General features: G+C 40.4%; 2 protein-coding genes across 5 annotated transcripts in view; one reads left to right on the top strand and one right to left on the bottom strand.

Moving 5' to 3' along the window:
- LOC121155229 (integrin subunit beta 3 binding protein) overlaps positions 1-12,112 on the top strand; it is a 52,290-nt gene extending 40,178 nt beyond the window's left edge. For 2 of the 3 annotated variants that reach the window (XM_040978425.1, XM_040978428.1), the window contains exons 8-9: positions 6,071-6,121; positions 11,791-12,112. In XM_040978425.1, the coding sequence (XP_040834359.1) occupies positions 6,071-6,120 (50 nt within the window). In that variant the 3' untranslated portion in view covers position 6,121; positions 11,791-12,112. Of the gene's footprint in view, positions 1-3,942; positions 3,981-6,070; positions 6,122-11,790 lie in introns of those variants that run through there. The other variant, XM_040978427.1, reaches the window with a different exon arrangement.
- Positions 12,113-16,225: 4,113 nt separating this feature from the next.
- The window catches only part of ALG6 (ALG6 alpha-1,3-glucosyltransferase), a 48,724-nt gene continuing 38,076 nt past the window's right edge, over positions 16,226-26,873 (bottom strand). For both annotated transcript variants that reach the window (XM_040978430.1, XM_040978429.1), the window contains 6 exons: positions 25,978-26,063; positions 24,273-24,357; positions 19,903-19,973; positions 18,789-18,857; positions 18,471-18,669; positions 16,226-16,686 (listed from right to left, as the gene is read on the bottom strand). In XM_040978430.1, the coding sequence (XP_040834364.1) occupies positions 16,489-16,686; positions 18,471-18,669; positions 18,789-18,857; positions 19,903-19,973; positions 24,273-24,357; positions 25,978-26,063 (708 nt within the window). In that variant the 3' untranslated portion in view covers positions 16,226-16,488. The remainder of the gene's footprint in view (positions 16,687-18,470; positions 18,670-18,788; positions 18,858-19,902; positions 19,974-24,272; positions 24,358-25,977; positions 26,064-26,873) is intronic.

Below are 26,873 nucleotides of genomic sequence, written 5' to 3' on the forward strand. Positions count from 1 at the left end.
TTTTAAATGCCTTTTGAAATATAAATTTCACTTTCATATTTTACTTCTATTTTTTAAAATTTCTATTTGAGAAATCAAATAAGAACAATAGTGAATTGATAGACCAGTTCTTAAGGTACACTCAAAGGAGTATATGTATATTCTGGAAACTTTCAAGTCATTAATTAGACATTTGCTCTGTGATTTCTTATGCATCTGAATATTTCACAGTATTTTTAAGTTCTCATAGGAGATAATGTATCCATAATCCAAATAATTGTTGACTATAAAATATCAAAATCTTTGTTAATTTCAGGTGATTATTATATTATTATTGACATAGGTACCATTTAGTAGACTCTGCAAGTGCAATTAGACCATATTTTATTCTAGCAGTTTTTAGTACCAGTTGTCATGGAAAGTGACTGATTAAGGGTGGCGTCATGGGTGGTGAAAGAATTCATCAGACTGGTCAGGTGGAGTGAGAAGTTACATTTATTGAACACACACTGAAAAGAGTGGGCAAGCTGGAAGCTAGCTGGCTGCAGATGAGCAGTGGACAGGCTAACTGCCATTACAAAACTGATACTCTGAGACGTGCACTTGGAACTGTAGCATCTTCTTAACCTGTGTGTTCCCATGTTCTAATTGGTTTTCCCAGCCAGGTAATCTGCATCTCTGCCCGCACTGCTCTTAGCTTAAGGACCTCTGTGTCCACCAAAAGCCCTGAGCAACCTTCTACACTACTGACTGCCACTTATTGAGTCACTGCCAATAATCAGTGTAAGGATACCTGAAAGTATTACTACTTCCAGTTAGGACATTTTTCTTTCTGAGATGCCTTTATCATCTACCTGAAGCTAAACAGTCTACCTCAATTCTTTCTGTGCAAAACTGTTTTCTGTTATTTTAGGCATTGAAACTGATTTGCCCATTACCAGATTTTCTCGAAAGACTGAGTTTTGTTCATTCATAAAGGAGATTATGTCACTAAGCCATGTTTTACACTTCCTCACAAGATTATTTGTTGTGATTTAAATAGATGATTTAAAAGTAGAAATACCTAGTCCATGTATATTACTATGTATTGTATTATAAAAATCATCTTCCTTTTCCATTTCTCAGCAAGAGCTATATTAGCTCTTTATGTTTCCTTAGAAATTCAAAACTGCTTAGCTTCTCAACTAATTTTAGAAAATTAATGTTGCCTGAAGAATAGGCGAAAGCTAGTTTTCTTTGTAATTTGAGTCTGAGCCGAGTGGTTTTACCGAGTGCCTTCCTCACGCCTTTCCCCTGTTCCCGGTGTGTATATTTTTGGTTTGAGGATTTGTTTTGTTTTTACTAAAGATGATGTACTCACAAACACAAGCCTACACACATACATACAATTTTGTTTTTTACTAAACTAATGACTTTCATCTTAAAAAAAAAGATTTATTTAAAAGGAAGAATTAGAGGACGAGAGAAAGAGAGATCTTTCATTGCTAGTTCACTCTCCAAATGAACACAATGGCCCCAGCTGGGCAGGTTGGAAGCAGAAGCCACGAGTTCATCTCGATCTTCCATGTCGGTGACAGGGGCCCAAGCACCGGGCTGTCTTCGGCTGCTCTCCCAGGAAGCATCAGCAGGGAGCGGGACTAGAAGTGGAACAGGAGCTCAAGCTGGCGACCATATGGGATGCCAGCAAAGCAGACAGCATCTTAACTCACTGCATTGTATTTTTAAAGATGACTTTGTTTTTTTAAAAAAATCAAATCATATTTGTGTATATATATGTATATATATATATATATTTGTAATTTCTTTGAGAAGTAATGAGAGAACTTCATGTGCTGATTGGTTCCTCAGCATGCCTATAACTGTCAGAGCTGCACCTCTGTGACACTGGGAATTGGGAACCCACTGCAGGTTACCCAAATGGGTGGCAAGAAAGCAATTATTTGTCCTTTATTGCTGCCTGTAAAGTTTTGCATTAGCAAGAATTGAGAAGGGAGCCAGAGCCACATGGCCTTATCCAGCACCAGTAGTTAGTTAATAATGGGCTACGCATCCATCCCTGGCCTTCAGCCTTTTTTCTAATGTACTTTTTTTTCTTTACTATGGAAAGTAATAGTCAGTAATATGGTAGAAATCCTATGAAATACAAGTCAGTCCTTTACTGCGTATTAAGATTTAATTCAGTTAGATAATTAAGAAAATGAGAGTAGCTAATTATATGTTGCACTACCAAAAAAATGCCTTTTGGATTTGATGTGGGTTTTTTTTTTCTTTTTTTTTTTTTTTTTTTTTTTTTTTTTTTCGGAGGGAAAGGGTCCCTTCAGATTCTTACAAAAATTTCCTGGGCCAGTGAAAATGGAAAATACCAAAAGAGTTGCAAAAATTATGCTGCCATTACCCCTTCAAATCTGGTCTCTTATGTCTGTCTGTTTTTTTCATTTTAGTGCTAGTTTCTTTTTTGAATATCTATTGCAGTCTAGATTCTAAGAAGGGTGTGGTGCTGGCCTTGTGATATAGCTGGTGAATCCTCCACATCTGGCACCAGAATCCCTTATAGGAACCAGTTCCAGTCCAGTGACTCCACTTCTGATTCAGCTCCCTGCTAATGGCCTAGGAAAGCAGCAGAGGGTGGCTCAAGGCCTTAGGCTCCTACACCCATGTGGGAGCCTAGAAGAAGCTCCTGGCTCCCAGCTCTGTGCTGTGGCAGTGCTTCAGGGAATGAACCAATAGCTGGAAGATCTCTCTCTGTGTCTTGATCCTCGTCTCTGTAATTCTGACTTTCAAGTGAAAAAAAAAATCTTTAAAAAAATATGATTGTAAAAGTAACACTGTAGAGTTTAAACAGACCATCTTATACACATTCTTAACTTACTTAAAAGAAATGGAAGCCATAAACAGCAATATAAACGGGTACACCAGGACTTCCGTAGTTTTTAGAAGAACTGGACTTTGTAAGTCATGAAATCCCTTCATGAAGATACGAGTGAGTCAAAGAGGGTATCATGAACAAAGGAAGGCTCTTCTTTAGCCACTGAAGAAGTAAATCTAACTGCCCTTTCTTTAAAATAGGCTTTCTGACTGCTAGGAAAATGATGAAATGAAAGGTTCTTTTTGTGGTAGAATTTAGTGTGAATTTTCACAATTATTTTAAATTTGTTATGCTGAAGACTTAAAACATGACTATTCAGTGTGTTAATACAGATGGAATGTCACATTATCATCACATGGCAAAGCATGAAATTTACATAATCAACCTCTACTTGAAACAACTTGAGACAGATATTCCTTGGTCAATAGATGCTATTATGTAGTACTTATTATTTTCATTTTTCCTGGGCATATTTTAAAAATACCTTCATTGTTTGTCCATGCATATTTCTTCCGGTAAGCAAAATGTTTTTGAAAAGAATGTAAGCAAACTGTAGAGCAGTTGCCAAGATATGAAATCTAGACACTTAGCTTCAGTCCAAAACATATTTTGTCTGTTTTGGGAATAATTGTGTAGGTTACAGTATGCATATTTTAAATAAAATTAACCATCTGAGCTGCACATTGTACATTGTTCAAAAAGTTGGTTAGGCAAGCTGTTTATAATAGAAAATATTTCAACATTTCTAGCTTGGTGTGCATAGAAAGTGCAACTACAGTGTCCTGATTTGTTTTTAGTTAGCTTACTGTGTCTTATACTGTAAAATTCATCAGTGTCAAAGGATTTAAAAATTATCAGATTCTTAGACTACAGTGAAAATTTCAAGCTCCTTCTGTTCTAAAACAAAATACTTTATCGCCTACTCATCCCACCACCCACTAAAGTATTTTTTAGGCATAAAAATATGTTGTCCTTCCTCCCGCTCAGTCTTGAAAAAAAATCTTCATCATACCAGCTAAATAACTTTACTCGCAGAGAACTGCTACCCTCTCGGTTTTTTCTATTATATCTTAACATTAAGTGGTATATTTTTTCAGACACTTCAGTTTTAAAACCACTGAGGTTTGAAGTTTAGACATGATGAGTTTCACAGGAAACAAACATTCTCCCTTATGCTTTAACATGCTGGGTTTATCTGGAGATTTAAAAATGGAGCTATTAATTTTGGTACTGCAATTGTACTTTAATGTACAGCTGTGCCCCCCAGCTCTTTATAAGGACTCAGTTGTCATGTTTGCTGCGTACCTGGTAATACCTTTCATGCTAATAAATTCAGTACTCAGGTTCTACACTGTTCATCACTGAGGGGGATACATTTCAGCTGCTAAAAATGCTTACTCGAGATTTGTCTAGGATTTAAGGAAAAACAAACTGGATTATTATTTTTCAAAGCATGTAAAATTTCTTCTGTGACTTAAGATTTTTTATGCTTATTAGAAGCATGATCATTTTTCTCTTATCCAGTAACAGTTAAAAAATGAAGCTGGATTTAGGCTCACTTAATAGCAATTACGTATTTAAGAGGTGTAAATAACTTGCCATCAGACATTACAGATATCCAGGTTCTCTGTATGTGCTGATGACAACAAAATTGAAAAGAAAGACTGTAATAATTCTGACTGGTTTTCTCTGCAGAAGATATTGATTATTTGTGTGTGGTGAGAGATTTGGAAAATTCAATTAAAGGAGTTGAGCAAAGGTTTCATAAATTTTCCTTCTACAGCGTGTACACAGACATCGTTGCGTATTAAATCAATGCAGCACTTCACAATATATTTTCTTTGAAACATAAAAATAAATAACATTTAAACAGTTCTGCTTACTACAGAAACAAATTTTATTTTCTGTGAAGCATTTAGTCATGTGCTATCACTGACTCATACACATTTGCCAGCTGTAACAAATTTTATAGACATTTCCCCAGAGACACATCTCCCATACTATGAATTTTTAAATGAGCAAATGGTGAAGAAGGGGTGTCAGCAGTATAAAAATTGATCAGTTAAAAGATAAAAGCATAAGTAGAGAGATTTGTATGGGAGTCTTAATAGGTTTTATTAAATAAAAATACTATAAAAAGACAGTAATGAATAGACTGAAGACTAGCTGTTCTAGAGGTAGAGAAAAATTACTCTGGCGCACTTAGGAGAAATTGGTTTTATGTCACCTACTATATGATATTTTTTCCATTTCACCCTTGGCGTACTCAGAAGAGCTACACACACACACACACACACACACACACACACACACACACGCTTGCACTTAATCCCTAAGTAAGTGCTTTACATATTTTAAACACAGAAAAATAAAGCAGGTATTAATAACAGTACATAGCTAAGTAGTTAAAACAAAGATTTGTGTAGCAAGTGATAGTAGGTGACTTTCTCCAGCTCACACCTCAGGAAATGGGTCATGTGGACTCACTCTGTTCATACCGTGTGGCCCAGCCCCTTGGAATCTCAGGATGCCGTTTGCCAGTCTTCTTCCTTCCTCTGTTGCTCTTTTTTTCCTTTTCTGACAAACTCCTCCTTTAAGATCAGCTTCAGTGTCACATCTTCTGTAAAGCTCTCCTAAGTAAAACTAAATAGCTCCATCTTGCAGGCTCATTCAGCACTTGCCTGAAAAGCATCACCGCAACCCTTTGGGTCAGGGCTCTTTCCTTTTTGGCCAACAAAAAGTATCCACTTTGTGTAGTCCAGTGCATGTGTGAACCACAGAAGGAAATGACCACCCTAATAATGTTTTAAAAATGTATCTGAATATTTTCAAATATTTGCAAATGGTTACTTCCCTACATACCTTACTAATTTAATGCTTATTAAATACCTGCCATCAGCTAGACATTGTTTTGACCTTGAGAACACAGTGACAAAACAGACACAGTGCTGCCCTTGGGAGTATAGAATTCAACATGAACAAGTGATGACAATAGAGTCTTAAGAATATCCTAACACTAATGCATTATGAAAACACATGTTTTTGAAAGTGTACATTCTGAAGCATAATCAGGCTAACTAGTAGGATATTGAGACAAAAATCTATAGTCTCCAAACTGCTATTTAGCATATAAAATTAATTTCATCTTGATTGTTTAGTCTGCATCATATGTTATAACAAGTTACTTGAATTTTTTTGAAAAGCAGTCTTTCTTCTTCCATACAGAATTACAGCATCTGGACAGCTATGAATTTCTTAAGGCTGCTTTAAACTGAGGTACTATTTCACATTTTCTTATTCAATTTAACCTTGTTAAATTTCATTGTTTTTACTATTGTGTCAAACATTTTATTTATGTAATCAAATCTATTACTGACTAAAATAAAAATGGACATGAGTTTTGGAGCTCTGTTTGAAATTATGTTTATTCTTATGGAAGTCTGACCAAGTTAGAGGCCATGAGTTAGAGGCTGCTGTTGAGTTGTGGTGAGGCTACATTTACAGGTCAGAGAGACCACATTTTCAACCGAGGAGAGAGAGCCCTTTATTGAGTAACACCCTGTAAATAACTAAAGCGCTCTGGGCCAGTAGGTCCTGGTTTCTGTAGGACACATCTGACTGAACAAGACATAACAAGTCTGTTAACTTTGGAAAAGTGCTACATTGATTAAGTAAATAGATACTAATTAGTGACATCTTTCCATCAAAATAATTCCTATTGATTCAGCTATATAAGTAAAGATGATTTGTTTATAGGTAGTTTATTACATATGTATATAAGCTAGAAAGAATGTGAGTCAAGATATGGTTTTAATAACAGTTCACATTAAGAACTGGCATTATTTTTGCAGCCTTAGGGACGTCAATATTAAGGTCTTTAGAGTCAAACCAAATGTTGCATACTATCTCTTGGGAAAAAAGCAAAAGAATTATATTCTATCACAAAATGTATCTCTTTGGAACTGGTATCTCAAGTGATTAATATTAGCTTATTAATAAATTAGCTGATCTTAAAGTATTTGTCACTGTAAAAAACTGTCCCTTTCATTCATTAAAATGGTCCTTCTGTTGTACACAATGTACAGTTTACTGTTATAATCGTTAATGAACACATTCTGTGTGCCATTCAGTGTGTTAAGCACTTTATACCCTTTAATCTTCTCAACAGCTGTAATGATTTACAATTACTATCCCCCGAAAAAGGATTTATTTATTTTAGAGTTTTATAGAGGGGAGAGACAGAGATTTTCCACCCACTGCCACACACCCCAGATGGCTGCAGCAGCCAGGGAAGTGGCAGGAGCCCAAGACCTTGGGCCATCCTCTGCTACCTTTCCTGGGCCAATTAGCAGGGAGCTGGATCAGAAGTAGAGCGGCCAGGACTCAAACTGGCACTGCAGGCCGTGGCTTTATGCTGCAACACCAGCCCCTAGTTACATCTTTATGGGGAGGGAATGAAGGCACAAAGAGGTTAGATTCCTTGTCCTAGAATCAAGGGAGAAAGTCAGGGGTATAAACGGAGTACTCTGGTCCCGGAGCCTGTGCTCTCCTGCACAGCAGTCATCTGAGAATGGCAGGATTTACTTCCAATCAAGGATTTTATTTTCTACTAATTACGGATGTAATATATATTACATATACACACATTCGTTTTAGGATTAAACATGTAATAAAATTCATGACTCATGAAAATCCAACAGGGAATTCATGTTGATCATGCATAAACATCCAATTAAACATTTAGCAATTGAATGTATACATTTACTGCATAGTTGATAAACTTCTGAGAATTTAAAAATAGCTTTTTGTTCAAGGATTCTGAAAAGGGTCATCACATTTTAGGGATTTTTTTAAAAGATTTATTTTATTTTTATTAGAAAGGCAGATATACAGAGAGGAGAGACAGAGAGGAAGATCTTCCATCCGATGATTCACTCCCCAAGTGAGCGCAACGGCTGGAGCTGAGCCAATCTGAAGCCAGGAGCCTCTTCTGGGTCTCCCATGCGGGTACAGGATCCCAAGGCTTTGGGCCGTCCTTTACTGTTTTCCCAGGCCATAAATAGGGAGCTGGATGGGAAGCCGGGCTGCTGGGATTAGAACCGGCGCCCATATGGGATCCCGGGCATGCGAGGCGAGGACTTTAACCACTGCGCCATTGCGCCGCGCCCTAGGGATTTTTTTAAAAAGGATTTGTTTACTTGAAAGACACGAGAGACAGAGACAGAGAGAGACCATCTGCTGATTATCTCCCTAAATGCCTGCAATAGTCAGGGCTTGACCAGGCTGCAGCCAGGAGCCAGGAGTGCCATCTGGATCTCCAGGTGGGTGGCAGGAACTGAGAACTCGAACCATCATCTTCTTCCTCTTATTGCATTAGTAGGGAGCTAGATCAGAAGCAAAAGCAGACTATCCCAGGCACTCCAGCACAGATGTGCGCCCCCCAGGCAGTGGCTTAACCAACTGCATCACAGTGCCTGCCGCAGGGGGGCTCTTTTGAGTCTCTCAGTAGTACTTTTAAAACACTTGAAAGAATTAATTCTCACCCACACACCTTTTCTTATGATTTATTATTTACTTGAAGAGTAGAATAACAAAGATCTTCTTCCATTGCTAATTCACTCCCTAAATGTCCACAATAGCTGGGGCTGGGTCTCCATCCAGATCTCCAGTATGGGTGGCAGGCGCTCGGGAACTGAGCCTTCCTGTTCTGCCTTCCCAGGGCATTAGCAGGAATCTGGATCAGAAGCACATCAACCAAGGACTTTAAAAGTGGCACTTTGATAGAGGGTACAGGTGCCCCAATTGGTGGCTTAACTTGCTATATACCACAGTGCCCACCCCAAACTTCCTTTCTAATAAGAAGCCAATGGAGAGAGAGATAACTGTAAAATCTATTAATTGTGTTTAAGGCATTTTTCCTGGTTGTACTTTTGAAGTGTTGCCTTTTTTTACTTTGGATATTGCATAATCTCACCCCTTCCCTTGACTTTATTTTTTAACCTTACTTTATATGGCTTCCATATCTATCTGGCAGCTTCCTTCTGCACTACAAGCCCACAGTGTCTGCTGCTGTACAGTGTCCCCCAAGTATTCTTAGTTCATAATCTTCCCTTCAGATTGTTCTTCCTCCAGCCTTCTAGGAATTCCATCATCCCTCTGATCAGCTCAAAAACATCTCTCTTTTTATCCCCATAGCCAAACAGCTACAAAATCAGATCACTCCTGAAAATGGACTAGTTTATCCATTACCTGTCATCTCGATTATTTTCCTTCAAAGTAACCTTAACCTACCTCACTGTCCTCTATCAGCCTGTCCTGCCACTGGACACTGCATCACCCCCACCTATGCCAGCAAAGCAAAATTTAGACGGATATTTGACGCTCGCTGATCTGACCAGTTTACCTTCCCAGTGTCTCCTTAGTGCCTCGTGAACTTTAGATTACTTCCCATTTCCTGGACTCATTCCCCTAGAAAGTTCCTTTTTAATTTCCACAGCTTTTTTCTTATCTCCTCTGTATAGCATTTGTTTCCCCACCCTATCAAAATGTCACCCATCTTTTAAAACTTATTGATAACTTGCCTTGCACTGGGGTTCCCCAGATCCTTCTCCCGAAGATCCTCTCATGGCTTTGCTCTCTTGTGCACCTGTGACAGCTATCCTACTCATGTGAATTAATGAAGGAATTTGTTTGGGGAGGGGAGAAACCCACTACATAAGTGGCCACCAACAATGCAAGGCACTGTGTGAACACAGAAGGAGGTAGACAGATTGAAGACAATAGAGTTAATGTATTGGGGGACTTATGGGCAGATGTACAGGCTCAGGTAACCTAAAGATATGAATCCCTGCCCCATGAGCAGAAGAAAAGGGTTTCATAGGAAGACATGGCCTGTAATGAAGCAGCACACACTCAAACTTTCTGAAGAAGTACTATAATAAGGGCCAGTATGTGGCACAGAAGGTTAAGCCCATATGGGCACTCATTCAAGTCCCAGCTGATCCAGCTCCCTGTGTCTAGAAAAAGCAGAAGATGGTGTAATGCTTAGGCCGTGCACCCACATGGGCAACACATAGGAAGCTCCTGGCTCCTGTCTTCAGCCTGGCCTGGCATTTAGGGAGTGAACAACCACATGGATGATATCTCTGTCTCTCTCTGTAACTGCCTTTTAAATAAAGAAAAAACCAACAAAAAATCTTGAAAGAGGGGAAGGAAAAAAGAAAGAAAAATAGAAGGAAAGAAAGAAAAAAACCAAGTAATATTGCAGGCATCAAGGCAGCAGGTTATCTTAATGACAAGTGTTTATGTAGTAAGGGTTGGAATGACTGCTGGGTCAACTAAAGGATGATGGCAACCAGGATGAGCACAGTCTTGTCAAACTGAATTCGTGTAGTACTCAGCTGCCTGACTATTCCCTGCCTGCTGGTACCACTGTGGCCAACTTCCAGGGCCACGCAGCAGCTCCCACCTGCCCTCACACTCCATGATTACTCTTCAACTACAACTATTCAGTGAGGAGAACTGGGCTGGACAGATTCACTCCCAGAGCCTTTCAGAAGTGAAGCCTTTATGAAATAGTATTAGAAGAGAGCGGACGTGGGAGACAACCCAGGAGTCACAGGCAGAGGGCTAAGACTATTTAAGGAAGAAGAGAAACAGTGTAATTTTTGACTCCTGTTGACAGATGATTTGGGATACTTTAGGAATAAGGTAGGTAAATCACTTTAGTTAACAAAACTGAAGCATGGTGTGATCAGAATTCTAACAGTAAGATATACAAATGAAACAGCCACAAGGTCAGCAAGCTATGCTAGGAGATCAAATCAGGGTTTGTTTTTGAGTTCTGACCAATAGCAGTTAGATAAACTTCCTTTTTTGAGATCTGCAGAAACAGCATGACAGTATTAGCAGCTGCTAATTTCTCTTCTTGTGACATGATCTTCATCACATTGAGCAAACTACTTTTGCTGGGTTCTGGATTTTACCTCAGAAGCTTTCTCAACACACTTCTGCCAGCCATGATCAAATGATCAAACCTTTTTGCAGGATCTGACATAGTGAAAAAAAAAATGCAGCATTCAATACTAGCTGTATTACCTATTTAGTTATGTGACCTAAGCAAGAAGCAATTAGGTTCCCCTAATTCTTGATTATAAATAGGACTAGTAATATTTCCCTTGTGACAGGGAAATTACCTTAATTAGCTAAATAAACTTTTAAAATAAATTAGTCTTTCTTTCCTCTTTGGTATTATTAGTTTTTGTCATTGTATCTGTAATCTAGAACATATTTATTAAATGAACCCTAGAGTGCTAGAATCTATTGGAGAGTGGCCTTTCAGACAAGAGTTAGCAAAACTAAGCTGGCAAGTTGCAGCCGAACACACGTGGGCTCTTATGAACAGGGAGCTGGTGAGGGGCACCCTGTACTGCTGATGCAGGAGTGAAAACTAGATGCATCCATTGCCAGTACATGTGTTCCTTTACACCAAGTCCTGAAGCCAAATGCACAAGCACCTTTCCCACCACTAGGAGTCCTCAGAGGGATGCTCTCTGAATAGGAAATATGTCTGGGTAAATACTGGTTTTATTTATTTCTGTTTCCCTGCTTTAGCAGCTGTTAAAGGAAAACACCTGCTGAAAGGTCCTTATGGCTTAAAGACAGAGCATGTGAACTGTGCGCTCAGCAGCTCCTGCGGGCGTTTCACGATTCTCATGTGCCTTCACTTAGGTGAGGGGCGTTAGATTGACATCTGTGAAAGTAAAGCTTAGAATAATCTTGCTTCGAAAATTAGCAAATGAGAGGTTATCAGTATGTAAATAAACTAGGCACCAAGCTACGTGCAAGAGGTCGTTTACATGATTTCTCTTGAGTGATGAATGAAATACATGTTAACTTAGAAGTTAATTTATGATGATGTAATAATCATCTTTTATATCCCACAGGCTCTGAGAAGAAATGCCCTTACTATGAGCCCCAATTTTTGCATCTGCCTGATCATATTTAAAGGAACAGAAGAGATGTTTGTAATTAATCTGCCCAGTAAATACCAGATCACAGCATGAGGCAGGTGCAAGTCTAGATAAAATTTCTTGCAGCTAATTTAAGCTTTCTACACACACCACTAGGTAATCTCAATGTAAATGATTTATTTCTTTGTGATCCTTTAATGTAAGCCACCATGTAGAGAATGATCTTGGCATAACTTTGTATCATACATGTTTCTGTATACTTTTGATATTTTTATACATTGAATAAAGCACATGTGAAAATACAAAACTCAGATTAAATTTAGTGGTGATTACCAGTTTTCCTATTTAAGTCCCAAGTGTTTAGGAATTTATAGATTCTTTAAACTTATTTAAAAATGTAATTTTTTAATATATTTTAACTGTACAGCCACTGTCACCATGGTTTCTATATTACACTCTAGTTTTTGTGTATGCTTACAAAGAAATATTTCCCTCTTGCACCTTTTATAAAATACTAGCAGGCCTTTTCCCATATAGATGTGAAACTGAAGTTGTTTAGAATTAAGCTCCACAGACTGCTGAATTTAAGCAAAAGACCTTTGTCGGGGAGCAGGTTGTGATCTTGTCCAAAATATTTGAAAGTGTTAACTTAAATTTCCATTACTCTAGTTATGTTTTGAATTATTATGTTTGTACTGTTACAAAATATTACGGGTAAACCAGGATATGTTCACATCTAAAAATTCTTAATTGACATAGGGTACTTAACAATAACCCAGTTTAACTGCTAAACCTGATGTATTTGTTAATATTAAGTTTTAAAATGATCTTTCTGCTGAATGTTAAGAATGCTTTGTGATACAATGCTTAATAGGAAATTACCAAGGAAAGGATTCTTTCAGCATTTAAAACTAATATCAGGATAGAAGCAAAAACATTTGGGCCCGCCACAATGGCCTAATGGCTAAATCCACTGGAATCCTGTATGGGTGCTGGTTCATGTCCTGGCTGCTCCACTTCCCATCCAGCTCCCTGCTTGTCTGGGAGAACAGTGGAAGATGGCCCAAAGCCTTGGGACCCTGCACCCTTGCAGGAGATCCGGAAGAATCTCCTGACTCCTGGTTTCGGATTGGCTCAGCTCTGGCTTTTGTGGCCATATGGGGAATGAACTTTCTCTTTGTATCTCCTCCTCTTCTTTGCAATAGAAAAAAGCTGTGAAAACTTTATTTTATAAAGTAATCTGCATTAGAACACGTAAAGTTAAGTAGATTGGTCTCACAAGGACCTGTGATGTAGGTATGAAACAGTGCTTAATGCTGTTAAATCAGTTCCTATACATTTGACCTCTTGATATATTAAGTTGTTGCCTTTCAGAACAGCTGGTCTGCTAAGAATCATTTCCCAGGTCTCTTCACTGAAGATCAGGTGACTCTCGCTTTATCACCCCTGGAGGCCACATGAAGGACAAGGCAAAAAGACCCACACACAAAACTAATGTTTATATGGAGGAGGCAGAGAGGGATATATTTGGCCTTGATCTCCAAATGAACATAACGGAAGAGAGACCAATTGAGACTTGTAGCGTTGGGTTCCTCCAACTATCATTTAGTGGTGCCCTATCCATCTCCTGCTCTCACTACTGAACAGAGGGGCTCCTTTCACTGCCTTGACTTCTGTAAATGTTTCACTCACGCAGTTGTGGTTCATCATTTGGACAGAATGCTACATCGGGGATTTTTCTCCCTTCCCAAGACATCAACGGAAAATAACTCTATGCTTGCCTTATTTTTGATATGTGTACACACACCTGATTCTCTTCATTACTTTCAGCAGCAAACCTAAGTTGATTGGCAACAAAGAAAACTGCTTTTCTCAGAAATTCTTCTTCCCTTCAAACTCTACTTTAAAAACTCAGAAAGGTTCATTTGACCATTTTAATGAAGAAAGTGAGAGGTCTTTTCTAGCTTTACTATTTCTGCATAACTTAAGTATCTTTATATTAAAGCATCCTTTAATCTTGGGTTTAGCTGAGACAGACTTTAGAATGCCCTTCTATGAGCTCAGTTTGTCACTGGATATTTTGGGGATTTTAGAGCTTAACTAACTGCACTCTTAAAACTGGATCTTAATAGATATGAGAGATGTGTGACTTAAAAGGTGGCTGCAAAGCTTCTTAAAGGGTACAACGGGACATTACATGATTAAAGTAAATTCTCTGGACTGTTTTGATTCGTAGAACTTACCTGTATCGTGCACAAATGCATTCTATTTCAGTGTTTATATGATACTTTTAAATAGTTTCTGTATTCCAGTTACTTAGAAGCTGTAACTTAGAACCTCCTCATCTTTAATATTCTTACATTCAAATATAGTTAGAAAATGTTTTTAAGAAGTACGGCTACACGGCCAGCCAGGATGCTGCCGTCTGGGCAGTGATTATGGATGGTGACCATGGACGGCCATGTTCCTGCTGACTCGGCAGCAATTCAAGGCTGCGCTTCTGTGCTGACCTGCCCTTTGAGTCTTTAAGCACATCTGCTTGGAAAAGAAATACTTCTTGATTTTTGCTTTGTCTAAATCCACTTCTTGCATCAGCCTGTGGCTGTTCGTGTCCAGAACCAATTTCCTTACTTAACACCTTCCATGCACCATCACTTTATATGCTTTAATGGTTCTTTTATCAAAACAGTATATTCAGGAACAGATGGACTAATGGCACAATTTTTTTTTTAACATTTCTTTATTTTTATTGGAAAGGCAGATATACAGAGAGGAGGAGAGACAGAGAGGAAGATCTTCTGTCCCATGGTTCACTCCCTTAGCGGCCACAATGGCTGGAGCTGAGCCAATCCAATGCCAGGAGCCAAGAGCTTTTTCTGGGTCTCCCATGCGGGTGCAGGGTCCCAAGGCTTTGGGCTGTCCTCAACTGCTTTCCCAGGCTATAGCAGGGAGCTGGATGGGAAGCAGGACCACCGGGATTAGAACCAGTGCCCACATGGGATTCCGGTGCGTGCAAAGTGAGGACTTTAACCACTATGCTATCGCGCCAGGCCCACAATGCTTGTTTTCATAAAGTAATATATCTTTTTTTGAGAAATTACAACATAGATATAATTATTGTTATTGATGAATATTATGGTAAAATGGGCTTCTGGTAATATAAAGTGATATAATATTGGCAGAATAAAGGTGGGATGAAGCAAGATGGGCAGTGGTTAGGTCATTGCTTGCCTGGAATGCCCACATTCCATACTGGAGCACCTGGCACCCTGGAAGTCAACAGGTGATAGCTCAAGCATTCGGATCCCTGTCATGCAATGGGATACCTGAATTGAGTTATGGGTTCTTGGCTTTGGTCCAGCCTGAGCTATTGGCAGCATGTAGGGAGTGAACCAGCAGGTTGGGCAAATCTCTCTCCCACCTCAAACAAAATGGAAATCAATAAAGTATTTAACAGGACAAAGCATGACTTTATTTAATATTTTGGCAGTGTTACTGAACCAAATAATAAAAAAGAATAGGATAAAATCCGACAACATGAGAAAGTTTAACTTACACAGAATGATTGTGGAAGTTTAAAACTAAAGATTACAAATTAAACTTCACGCAAACCACTTACATTTAAAACACAGACTTAAACTCAAGTTATTTTTTTTTATTATTGATTTACTTATTTGAAAGGCACAGTTACAGAGAGGAAGGGAGATACCTTCCATCCCTGGTGTGTTCCCCAAATGGTTGCACTGGCCAGGGATGGGCTACACCAAGGCAAGGAGCCAGGAGCTTCACTGGGTCTCACACAGGCATACAGGGGTCCAAGGACTTGGGTCGTCTGCTACTTCTTTCCCAGGCACGTTAGTAGAGAGCTGGATGAGAAGTGGATCAGCCAGGTCTTAAAGCTGCGCATGCAATGGCTTAACCCACAGTGCCATAGCACCATCATCTTTTTTAAAGGGCCTTACCTTCTCATCTTTTAAAAAGGCCACAAATGGACCTGGCATGATAGCCTAGTGGCTAAAATCCTTGCCTTGCATGTGCCAGAATCCCATATGGACATCAGTTCCTATCCTGGCTACTCTACTTCCAACTAGCTCTGTGCTTGTGGCTTGGAAAACCATTAAAGGATGGCCCAAAGCCTTGGGACTTTGCACCTGTGTGGGAGACCCAGAAGGGTCTCCTGGCTCCAGTGGATGGGAGATCTTTCTCTCTGTATCTCCTTCTCTCTGTATATCTGACTTTCCAACAAGGCCACAGGTGTAATGCCCTGAGCAGTAACTCAGTGAAGTGCACATTACTCACCTTCCAGAATGTCAGGAAGATGAAGTCTGAATACCAGACTTAGCACTTTCTGAGAAGTGGCTTAACTCTCCCAATTAGCTCACACTATTTCCAGGTATTTTTTTTTCCCAAAACACTATTACAGGATGTATTCCCTAAATAAACACTGATTTTAAAGACATTTTCCTCTTATTTTTTCACTTGATTAGAGATGAATATTATTAAAATTACAAAGTATTGTGGCCAGGCAATATTAAGAAGTAAAAGCCCACATCTGTCTTCAATGACTTCACATCATTTCCTTCCCTTAATTCCATCATTCTCAATAGCTTCCATTCATGGCAAAAAAAGTTGACAAGAAGTTTTAGCACTGGTTCAGATTCGGGGGTACGGCTAGTTTACTTTCTTTTGACTTCTTCCATTTTTCGAATCCCACATGATTATGATGTTGAAGTAAACCAAAAAGAACAGAAAGTTCAAGCAGGACACAAAACACACCAATACAGAAAATAAGTCGGGTAATTTCTGAGGCGGATCCAGCGTGACGGTCATCAGCGTCAGAAGGATCATGGTGATTACTGAGAGAAAAAACTACAATGAGAAAGAAAAGAAGAACTGCTTAGTTTAAAAGGTGACATTTCATGTACTGTAGCTATTACATGAGAATTACAAGACAGGGCTAAAGGGCCAGTCTTTTCTACTGCTAGATCTCAACTTTGTCTGCATTAGAATCATCTCAAGGATCTTTTTTGTTTTCTCAAACCTCAGACAACTTCAAAAGAAAATATATTTCTTTCTTTAAGACAGAGCTCCTATCTGCTTCAGTTCCCAAACACCTACAGCACTAGGAGTAGGCCAGACAAACAGGGAGCTGCAAACTCAGTCCAGATCTCCCAGGAGCTGTCTCCCACAGTACATATTCCTGACAATTCCCAGTTGGGAGTGGAGTCAGGATTTGAACCTAGGTACTTCAACATGGAAAACTGTGTCCCAACCACCATCATAACCCTTAAGTAAATGCCTGTTGCATAAATCAAAGTTTAAGAGGGAGTCCTAGTACTTTTGAAAGTTCTCTAAATCCCCGTGTAGTCAAGGCTTGAAAACAACTCATCCTTCATACCACACAGGCACTGAAAAGATGTTTAGACAAGAGTTACTGGGAGTCAGGATTACAATCACAGCTTCTCCTTGGGCCCTGTGTTCTGCATAGGGTAGAAATTCTTAGAATAATCCTCAGCCCTTGAATATGAAATACTTTTCCATGACAAATGGGAAATTATATTCCATATTCACTGGATGCTTTCAATGAGCCAAAGCTATAGTAAAACACCGGGTTATCCTACCTATGGTAGCTGTGTAATAATCAAGTTTTCCTTAAACCAGTGTGCTCAACAGCACAACTTTCTGTGATGACTGTAGAAGTTTGTGTGGTGGAAATGTTTGTATCTGAACACTAAGACAATGGCTGCCAACCATGTATGTGACAGCATTTAAGATATGCCCACAACTACTGGCTAGTGAATTCTGCTCTATTTAAGACAAGAACTAGCCATATCATGTTCACTTTGTTCCTAGCACAATACATACAATGTTGAAAGCAAGCAGTGAACAACAGTAAGGACCTTACTGAAGCAGGCGGGACATTCAAAGGAACGCACTCATGCTGCCTAACCACAGCACTGGTAAGATATGAATAGAGAGTAATCAGTGGCCATTCTAGTGAACCATGGGGAAGGACAGGAGCTTACAAAACAGTTATAAACATGCTGCCAATATCTTCCAAACTGAAAAACGCACAGCATGACTATTTGGAGACAAGTATATTTAGGGAAAAAATTAAGATTTAATGACATCATAAAAGTGGGGCCTGAATCCAGTAGCACTGCTGTTCTTACTAAGACCAGAGATTTCTCTCCGTGTGCACACAAAATAGAGACCATCCTAGAGCTGGAAAGAGGAGCACCACCAGAAATCAACCGTGATAACCTCTTGGCCTTGGACTTGCAGCCTCCGGGATTGTTTAAGCCTTGCAGTCTGGTTTTTTGGTATGGCAGCCCAAGCTGCCATTTTACCTCCTGAAATGTCCAAGACTGGCCAATCTATAGGAGAGAATGCATTAATAACTACTTGACTGGATTTGGAATAGTTTAGAATGGAGAATAAGTGCTAAGCAATACAAGGTTTCTTTTTGGAGTAACAAAGTTCCATTATGATGAGATATACAGATCTATATACATACTTCAGATCCCTCAATTAGACACTTTTAAGAGACTTTATTTGAATTACATATCAAAAGCTAGAAAATTTTTTTCAGTGATATAATAATACAAGTAGATGCTAAGAAAGTACCAATTTTAAGAAACGGAACAACTTACCAAATACTGTATAATTCTGGGAAGAAATTTAAATCTTGGGAGATATCTCCTTACAAAAATGGAAAAAGATTTCAGCTGCAATTCTTCTTCACCAACATTTTCAAATATTGAGAAGGATGTTGCACAAACTGTGAAGAAGGCCAGGACTGTCACCACCAGGGGCATGAGGAGGCCATCCTTTAACAGGAGAGGCAGCATACTGGAAGGGAAAACGGAACACATCAGAGGAGACCCGTCCACCAAACCACTTGCAAAACCATTTTAATGAGTTCACAAGCATCAAACTCAAAATAGTATATGGAAATTGGTCCGACTCACCTAAATGTTGACACCAGTAAAAACCAAGTTGCCATAAAAGGAATTTCATTTAAGACTAAGCAGACAGGTCTAAAATGAGAAAAAAAAAAAAAGGCTAATATTACAGAATATAGTTTCAACCCTATGTGCAAAAATATAAACACATTTTATCAGTGGTTTTCTTGAATACCCTAAAAAAAGGCAGGAAGGTCATAGAAAACAGTGATATTTTTAAAAATAAAAATTCAAGCAAAATTAGTATGGACACATATAGTATCAATTTGTAACTGGGAAACTGCTTCCAATATTCCACTTAGTGGAACTTTTTTCTGTCATACACACAGCAACTGAAGGGAAGGATCAGATAGGCAGAACAAATGCCCAAGTTCCCAAATGGGACTGAACCTGTGCATGACCGACCCTGCTATCGTGTGTAACTCGAACATGGGCTGCAGGAGATGGCATTGAGTAGTCCTCCTGGGCTGCAGGGATCGCAGACTACTGTGTTCAGAGTAAAGAAGCCGTCTACACAGGCCAGCCCAGCTTCCTAGGAGGCTGGGCAATGAGAATTTAGTCCAGAGCAACACTACCTTCCATTTGTCACTGATCCTTCTGCACATGTATGTGCAGTGAAAGCAGGCTATGCAGCACAGTAGTCATGGGGTGGCACTGACCTGGCGGAAGATGCATGTATTCCAAAGTGCTCTGGGCAAATACCATTTTAATATTAAGATAATCTCTACCCTCCCACCCCACCCCCTACAGTATTATCCAGTTCTTTCCCAGAAGACTAAGAAGAAATCTAATGTTCTTAAAATAATAGGAAGTGCCAATCAGATCAAAACAAAAGTCTTGGGGAAGCAAACACAAAAGCCAAGAGGAGGAGCCCCAGGCCAGCCCTGTGGGGCACCCTGGAGAGCATGAGGAGTGACATGGGAAGGCTCCAAGCGCAGGCCTCTGGAGGACAGTTTCACACAGCAAACACATCAAAAACACAGGAACATTTCAGACATAATGCTGATATGTATGCTTCAATGTTTGCAAAGATATAACCAGTATTTCTATAGTTTATATAAATTATAAAATTGATATGAGCACATGATAGCAAATGTATACTACAAACACTTCTACTTACAATGATGCCAAGAGAATTGACTTCTCATGTACTTGGAAAGAAAACAGAAAGAATGATAGCGCACAGCCAACCTGTAAGAGAAAATGGGGAGGAGGAGGTATGACAGCTGACCAAACAGGTCAATTTAATTATGAATCTAAAAAAGACACTTCAAGTGAAACTTTCAGCATTTTGCAGGTTCTATATTGAAGTAAGATGGAAAATATATAGCACTAATACAAGGGCCAGGCGGCGTGGCCTGGCAGCTAAAATCCTCACCTTGAACGCGCCGGGATCCCATATGGGCACCGGTTCTAATCCCGGCAGCTCCACTTCCCATCCAGCTCCCTGCTTGTGGCCTAGGAAAGCAGTCTAGGACAGCCCAAAGCTTTGGGACCCTGCACCTGCATGGGAGACCTGGAGGAAGTTCCTGGCTCCTGGCTTTGGATCGGCACAGCACCAGCCATTGCGCTCACTTGAGGAGTGAGTCATCAGACAAGATCTTCCTCTCTGTCTCTCCTCCTCTCTGTATATCTGCCTTTCCAATAAAAATAAATAAATCTTAAAAAAGATATATATATATATAGCGTGTTAATACACATAATATTTCCAACAAATTTAAGAATAAAAATATTTTTGGGATAAATGATTACAAAGCTACAATAACTTCACTGAGAATCCGGTGTTAATAAACAAAATCCAGTAGCTCTCAGACACATCATTCACACTTTCATCCCCCTTGGAATGTCTGGCAATTCAAATGAAAAAGCCCAATATCCAAAATGGGCAAAGCCAATTTATTTCAATGGTTTTAAAATGTGTATTTCAATAAAATATAGGAAATGTCTTCTAAATTAATCACTTGCCATTTGGTGTTTTAAATGTAAAAAGCACTGAGATCCATGTTCATTCATTGTATTCTCTACAACAGACATCCATCTACAGACATCCACCCAGTTCTCAAGCAAAACTGAATCAGTATTTTGTACGTTACACATCTAACCCACTAGCAAATCCCACCTAAAGTTCCTCCAAAATACGGCACGCACACTTCTCTACAGTCCCCTGACGGTGGCAGAGGAGTGATCTAAACCTCTTATCTGAGACTCGTCATAACCTAAGTGCCACCACTCCTGCCCCCTTATAATTTTCTCCAACTACCATGTCAGGCCATTCCGTTTCTCTGTTAAAAACTCTCTAGCAGAGGCCGGCTTTGTGGCACAGCCAGTTAAGCTGCAGCCTGCAATGCTGCAGTCCCATATCAACATGGGTTTGAGTTCTAACTGTTCTACTCCCAATCCAGCTTCCTGATAATGAGTGTGGAAAATGCAATGGGTGCCTGCTATGTAGGTTAGTGACTCGATGGGAGCTCTGAGCTCTTAGCTTCATGCTGGTCCAGCCCTGGCCATTGAGGAGTGTAGCAACAGACAGAAACATGTTTCTCTATGTGTCACTCTACCTTGAAATAAATAAATCTTAAAAAAATTAAATTCTCTAATAGCTTCCTATTACATTTAGAACAGAATCAACACTTCTACAAGATCTGACTCCTCCTGCTTCTAATCCATTCATCACTGAACTCACTCCTGACCAGCCACTTCCCACCTGCTCTTTGATGCCTCAGACATGCCAAATATTTTCCTATCTTAAGGAAAAACTGGATTTCCTCAGGCCAAGGCCTGGATCTTGTGGCTGGCCCCTTCTGGCTAGTCATTCACTTCTTAGGTCAAATGTGATCTCTAGGGGCTGGTACAGCAGTGTAGCATCAAAATCTCTTACCTGCAGTGTTGGCAAGCCATACAAGCACCAGTTCATTTCCTTATTCCACTTCCCATCCAGCCCCCTGCTTATAGCCTGGGAAAGTAGGAGGATGGCTCAAAGCCTTGGAACCCTGCATCTGTGTGGGAGACCCAGCAAAAGCTCTTGGCTCCTGGCTTCGAATCAGCTCAGCTCTGACCACTGTGGCCATCTAGGGAATTAATCAGCAGATGGAAAATGTCTTTCTTGCTGTAAATCTGCCTTTCCAATAAAAATAAATCTTTAAAAAAAAAAGTGCCTTCTATAAAATGGCTCCCTTCAGTCCCACCTTACCAGCTAACACTATTTTCTTCTCAGAGCACTCAGTAGTCCCAGTTTCCTGTGAACAGATTTGTCATTTCCTGCCACTATCATGAAAGGCCCCAAATCAAGGCAGCTAGGCTGTTAGCTCCGCACATACCAGCCCCTAAAGAGGACCATCATGTTAGAGGGTGGTCACTGGCTATCACTAGCTGTGTAAATCAGATAGCATTTTGCTCCTATGGATAGGTTAATACAATACAGATGACCTCAATCCCAGATGCCTATCAAAACACAATTCAAACTTGAAAAAAATTTTAACTTGCATTTATTTGAAAGCCAGAGAATGAACGACAGTGCTCTCCCATCTGCTGGTTTATACCCTGAATGCCTCCAATGGCCAGGCTGAGCTAAGCTGAACCCAGGGGCTGGGAACTCACGCTAGGTCTCCTGCATGGCTTTCAGAGACCCATGTGCTTGAGCCGTCCACTGCCTCTCAGGGAGCAGAGGCACAGGAAGCTGGAGTCAGGATCGGCTGGGAGCTGACCCTGGACACTGTGCATGGGACACAGACACCCCAAGGTTTCAGCACCAAAGGCCTGGCCCCAGACAAAGCTGTAAAAATAACTAATGGCAAACGTTTTCACAGCGTTCAGATGTATATGAGGAAGATTCAAAACAAGACATAAAAATATTTAAATAAAATTTTAAAATAAAATAAAAATTCTAAATTTTACTTTTAAAAAAAGCATCAGGGCTTGTAGGAAACCAATGCAAACAGAATAAAATCACAAAATTAACAAGAAGAAAGTATTTTTGTGATTTTTAGTCCTAAAAGCAACTATCCTTAAGGCTGCTATAGTTAAACTAAATCTGATTTCATTGTATTTTAAAGACACCCATATTTAGCATTCTGTTTTCTAGAGAAATATACACTCTTTCGTAAGTTTGAAAATACTTCAAGTGAGATCTGGCCAGTTATGAGAGCCATTGTGTTCTAGATGTGCCATAGAGCACCAACCACTGATGACTTGGGGTGTCAGAGCTCACTCACAGACCACCATCGCATAGCCCACAGCAGGAGGGAACAGAAGGGGACAGCTGACCACGGCTCTCCTGTGTTGTGGTCCTGAGGTGCACCGTTAGATCCCTCACCGCTGCCGTCTCTGCTCAGGCTTGTTTTCAGAATGCCATCTGAGTGGCAGAATTTAACCCCAAGTTCTCAAATGTTATCCTTTCTTATAACAGCATTGGGATTTACTGTTTTCACACAAACTAAAAGTCTTTAATACTTTAAAAAGTGTTTTGGGGAGCAGGCACTTGGTCTATCAGAGGATCTGGGTTTGATACTTGGCTCCAGCTCTTCGCTCCAGCTTCTAGTTCATGAAGACGCTAGGAGGCAACTGAGATGGCTCCAGTGGGGGCGTCCTGCCACTGACGAGGGAAACCCCACATTCAGCCTGGCCCAAGCGCAGCCAGCGCAGGCCCTGGGGATGGAGCCAGCAGGTAAGATTGCTCTCTCGCTCCCAACATTTTTTTTTAAAATGAAGCTATTTTTATGATTTTACAAGCCAAGGCACATATAATAGGAAGAGAATCATGGAAATGTGAATAAAATATAGAAAATATATCCAGTTCATCTTCAAACTGCGCCAAGCCATCTTCCTAAACACACAGCTACCCCTTCTTAGAAGCCATGGTTATCTCCTCTTGCACACAAATTAAACACTGAATCTTTTAAACCAAATTTTTAGAATGTTCTCTGCTTTCACCCTTATTCATAACAGATTGTCTCCTGCCTTGAGCACATGTCACATACACTCACACACCCCAATTTCATGAGCAGTTCCAGAACGTTCCCGTTACTTCCTGGCTCTTGAGCATCTTTCTGCTTTCTTGAATGTCTTACCTGTTATAGAGCCTCCTTTTCCAAATCCTGCCCAACTTTCACTTGGAGAAAGTTCAGGCCCACTTTCTCCAAGTGCCTTTGTGAAACCTTCCCTCAAGCTATCATCTCCCTTTCCCACACCATCACAGAACTTCATCCGTGCCTGACATATTTTAACCGTCATTCTGCCTAATAACAATTATGTAAACATGTTTATTGTCACTGTTTTGTCTTCCCTCATCACTAACAAAATCCAGAAATTAAATAGCTATTGAATCAAACAAATTCTGATTGTTCAACACAGCACAGCATCTCAGACAATAAATGACAAAGAATGTTTTATTTCCAGTTCCACTAAGTCCTATTCAAAGTAAGAACATAATTATCTGCATTTTCAAGTGATCAGTTACAGCAATTAAGTATATCTAAATACCGGGAAACTTACCAGGGTAAATTTGAATCCTCTGAGAGAGGGCTGAAGCATTAATTTTATACATGCAGGAAGCAGACTCAGAAATGTAAAACAAAAGCTAAAAAAGTAATAAAAACAAAATAATTTCCGTAGTTATAAAATTCAGCTAAATAAAATAATTTAAAAAAATAAGGCTCACATTATTTATCAACCACAAACTAATTTTTTTTTAATTTAAGGTCAAATAATATCTAAATCTACACATGGATATTTACAGATAGAGATATGCTTTTTTTAAAGATACAATTATTTTTATTTGAAAGGCAGATTTTACAGAGAGAACTAGGTCTTCTATCCACTGGTTCCCTCCCCAAATGACCACGACGACTGGAGCTGAGCTGGTCCAGAGCTGGGATAGCAGCTTCTTCCCCACCTCCCACATGGGTGCCTAGCTCTCAGGTCTTATGCCATAATCCACTGCCCTCCCAGGCTATTAGCAGAGAGCTGGATCAGAAGTGGAGCAGCAGGGACATGAACCAGAGCTCACATGGGATGGCAATGCCACAGGGTTGAGGATTAACCTACAGTGCCACTGAGCCGGCCCCTATATGTATGTATGTATGTGTGCGTGTATGCTTTTATATGTGATTAAATGATATACAATAAAACATAACACTAAGTATTTCTTACATTATTTTAATATTTAATATGCACAGAAAAGAAACAGACATATAGCTGGAGGCCAGTTATCCCACTCTGATGGTTTTGTGACCTGCCAACTTGGTGAGGCTGAACTACCGGCTGCAGAACTTCCTGGGAGGTCTCCTGTTAGGGTGGGCCCCAAGACTGGAGGGTGGAAGGAGGTGGTGCCCATCTCCTAGTCACTCAAACACTGATCTAGGGAAGAGACTACAAGTCCATGCCCAGCTGGCAGTACATAAGCTCAGGTGCAGGGTCCTGCGGGGACAGCGTGGAGCCCTGCACAAGGTGGCTCAGGCCTTCCCTGAGAGCAGCTGGGCCCAAAGGACACTGGTTTTCCTCCAGGGAGTCCTGCCTGCCTCCTGCACTTCTGATTTAGCTAGCTCCACAATGGCAGAGCCAGCTTCTATACACACAGCTGATCCCCTACTAGTTCTCCTTGGCTTGACCCTAATACATCGCGGCCAGCCAGGAATCTTCAAGGTAATTTTAAACCTGGTACTCTCTGTCAGGTGTATTCTCCAAGAAGAAAATTAGGTAAGGCCAGTGGTACAGAAGGTAGAGGCAAAAGCTGTGACACCAGGATCCCATTTGGGTTCAGGTCCCAGCTGCTCATCTTCCTGCCCAGCTCCCTGCTGATGTGCCTGGGAAAACAGCAGCAAATGGTCCCAGTACTTGTGGCTGGTCCTGCCACCCCTGTGGGAAACCTGATGGAGTTTCTGGCTCCTGGCTTGGGGCTGGGGTCCAGCCCTGGCAATGGTGACCATCTGGAGGGTGAACCAGTGGGAGGGAGATCGCTCGCTTTCTCTCTCTCTCCCTCTCTGCTCTGTCACTCAGGCTTGCAAACACTTAAATCAATCTCAGTCACAATTCAGGAAAGACGTTCCTATAAACAATTCAAACAAAGTTCCGAACAGAGGAATCAGTTCGAAGTGACGTGGAAAAGTCACCACTGAAGAACACCTCACTCCCTAACAGATACTATCCTAGTACTTTGGAGAAGCTTACATAAACACTATAGAAAACCTGGGCCTCTTACCTGATTAGTATCTGGATGTCACGTGGTAAAATATCCTTAATCTTCAGAAAAACACTGAGGCTGCACCAAACATTGGCTACTTTATCCTAAAAAGAGATGTGTTGTTTTTACATGGCAGTGCCAAGAAGTACTAGACCTATAGAGCAGAGTGAGTAGGTAAAGCTCCGAGACACGTGGGCTTGTATTCAGTTATAACAGAGTAGATGGGCCTCAATGCCATGAGCCTGTACACATGCGCATTCTCAACTTTCTTCCGTGATGGGAATTGATCTAAATCGAGAGTCACTCCCAAGAAAATACTATCCTGTTTTTCAAAGAGCAGTACACTAACTCCTAAACACCGAAGTTACTCAACTTGGGAAATTTTCTGAAAAAACTTTGTTTTTCCTAATTTGTAACACACATAATATAGTTGACCTGTCTTTTCACACACCTGAATTTACTTAAAGTAACCTACCAGCAATGGTGAGAGCTAGTTTACAAAGAAATGAAGTTTAAAGACATTAGTGGTTACTCCATGAATCACTGTCCACACTGGGTTTGTAACCACAGCTCTCATGCTCATCACCCCATCCTCTGCATGGCTGCCTGACGCACAGCCATGGGGGCCCAGCACCAAGAGAGTCACCTCTGCCAATGGCGCCCACACAAGGCTGTGGGGCCCAGCACTGAGAGTCACCTCCCGCCAGGGGGACGCCCACACAAGGCTGTGGGGCCCAGCACTGAGAGTCACCTCTGCCAATGGCGCCCACACAAGGCTGTGGGGTTCAGCACTGAGAGTCACCTCCCGCCAATGGGCTCATCCTGCCTTTCTCCATCGCAGACAAGAAAACGCTCTCTGCCTTGAAGGGTGACAGTGAATGGAAGACCCCAGGAACACCATATGTGTGCTGTTC

This window comes from Ochotona curzoniae, unplaced genomic scaffold (assembly GCF_017591425.1).
Source record: "Ochotona curzoniae isolate NIBS_2020 unplaced genomic scaffold, NIBS_Ocur_1.0 contig_291, whole genome shotgun sequence".
In the NCBI taxonomy this organism is placed as follows: Eukaryota; Metazoa; Chordata; class Mammalia; order Lagomorpha; family Ochotonidae; genus Ochotona; species Ochotona curzoniae.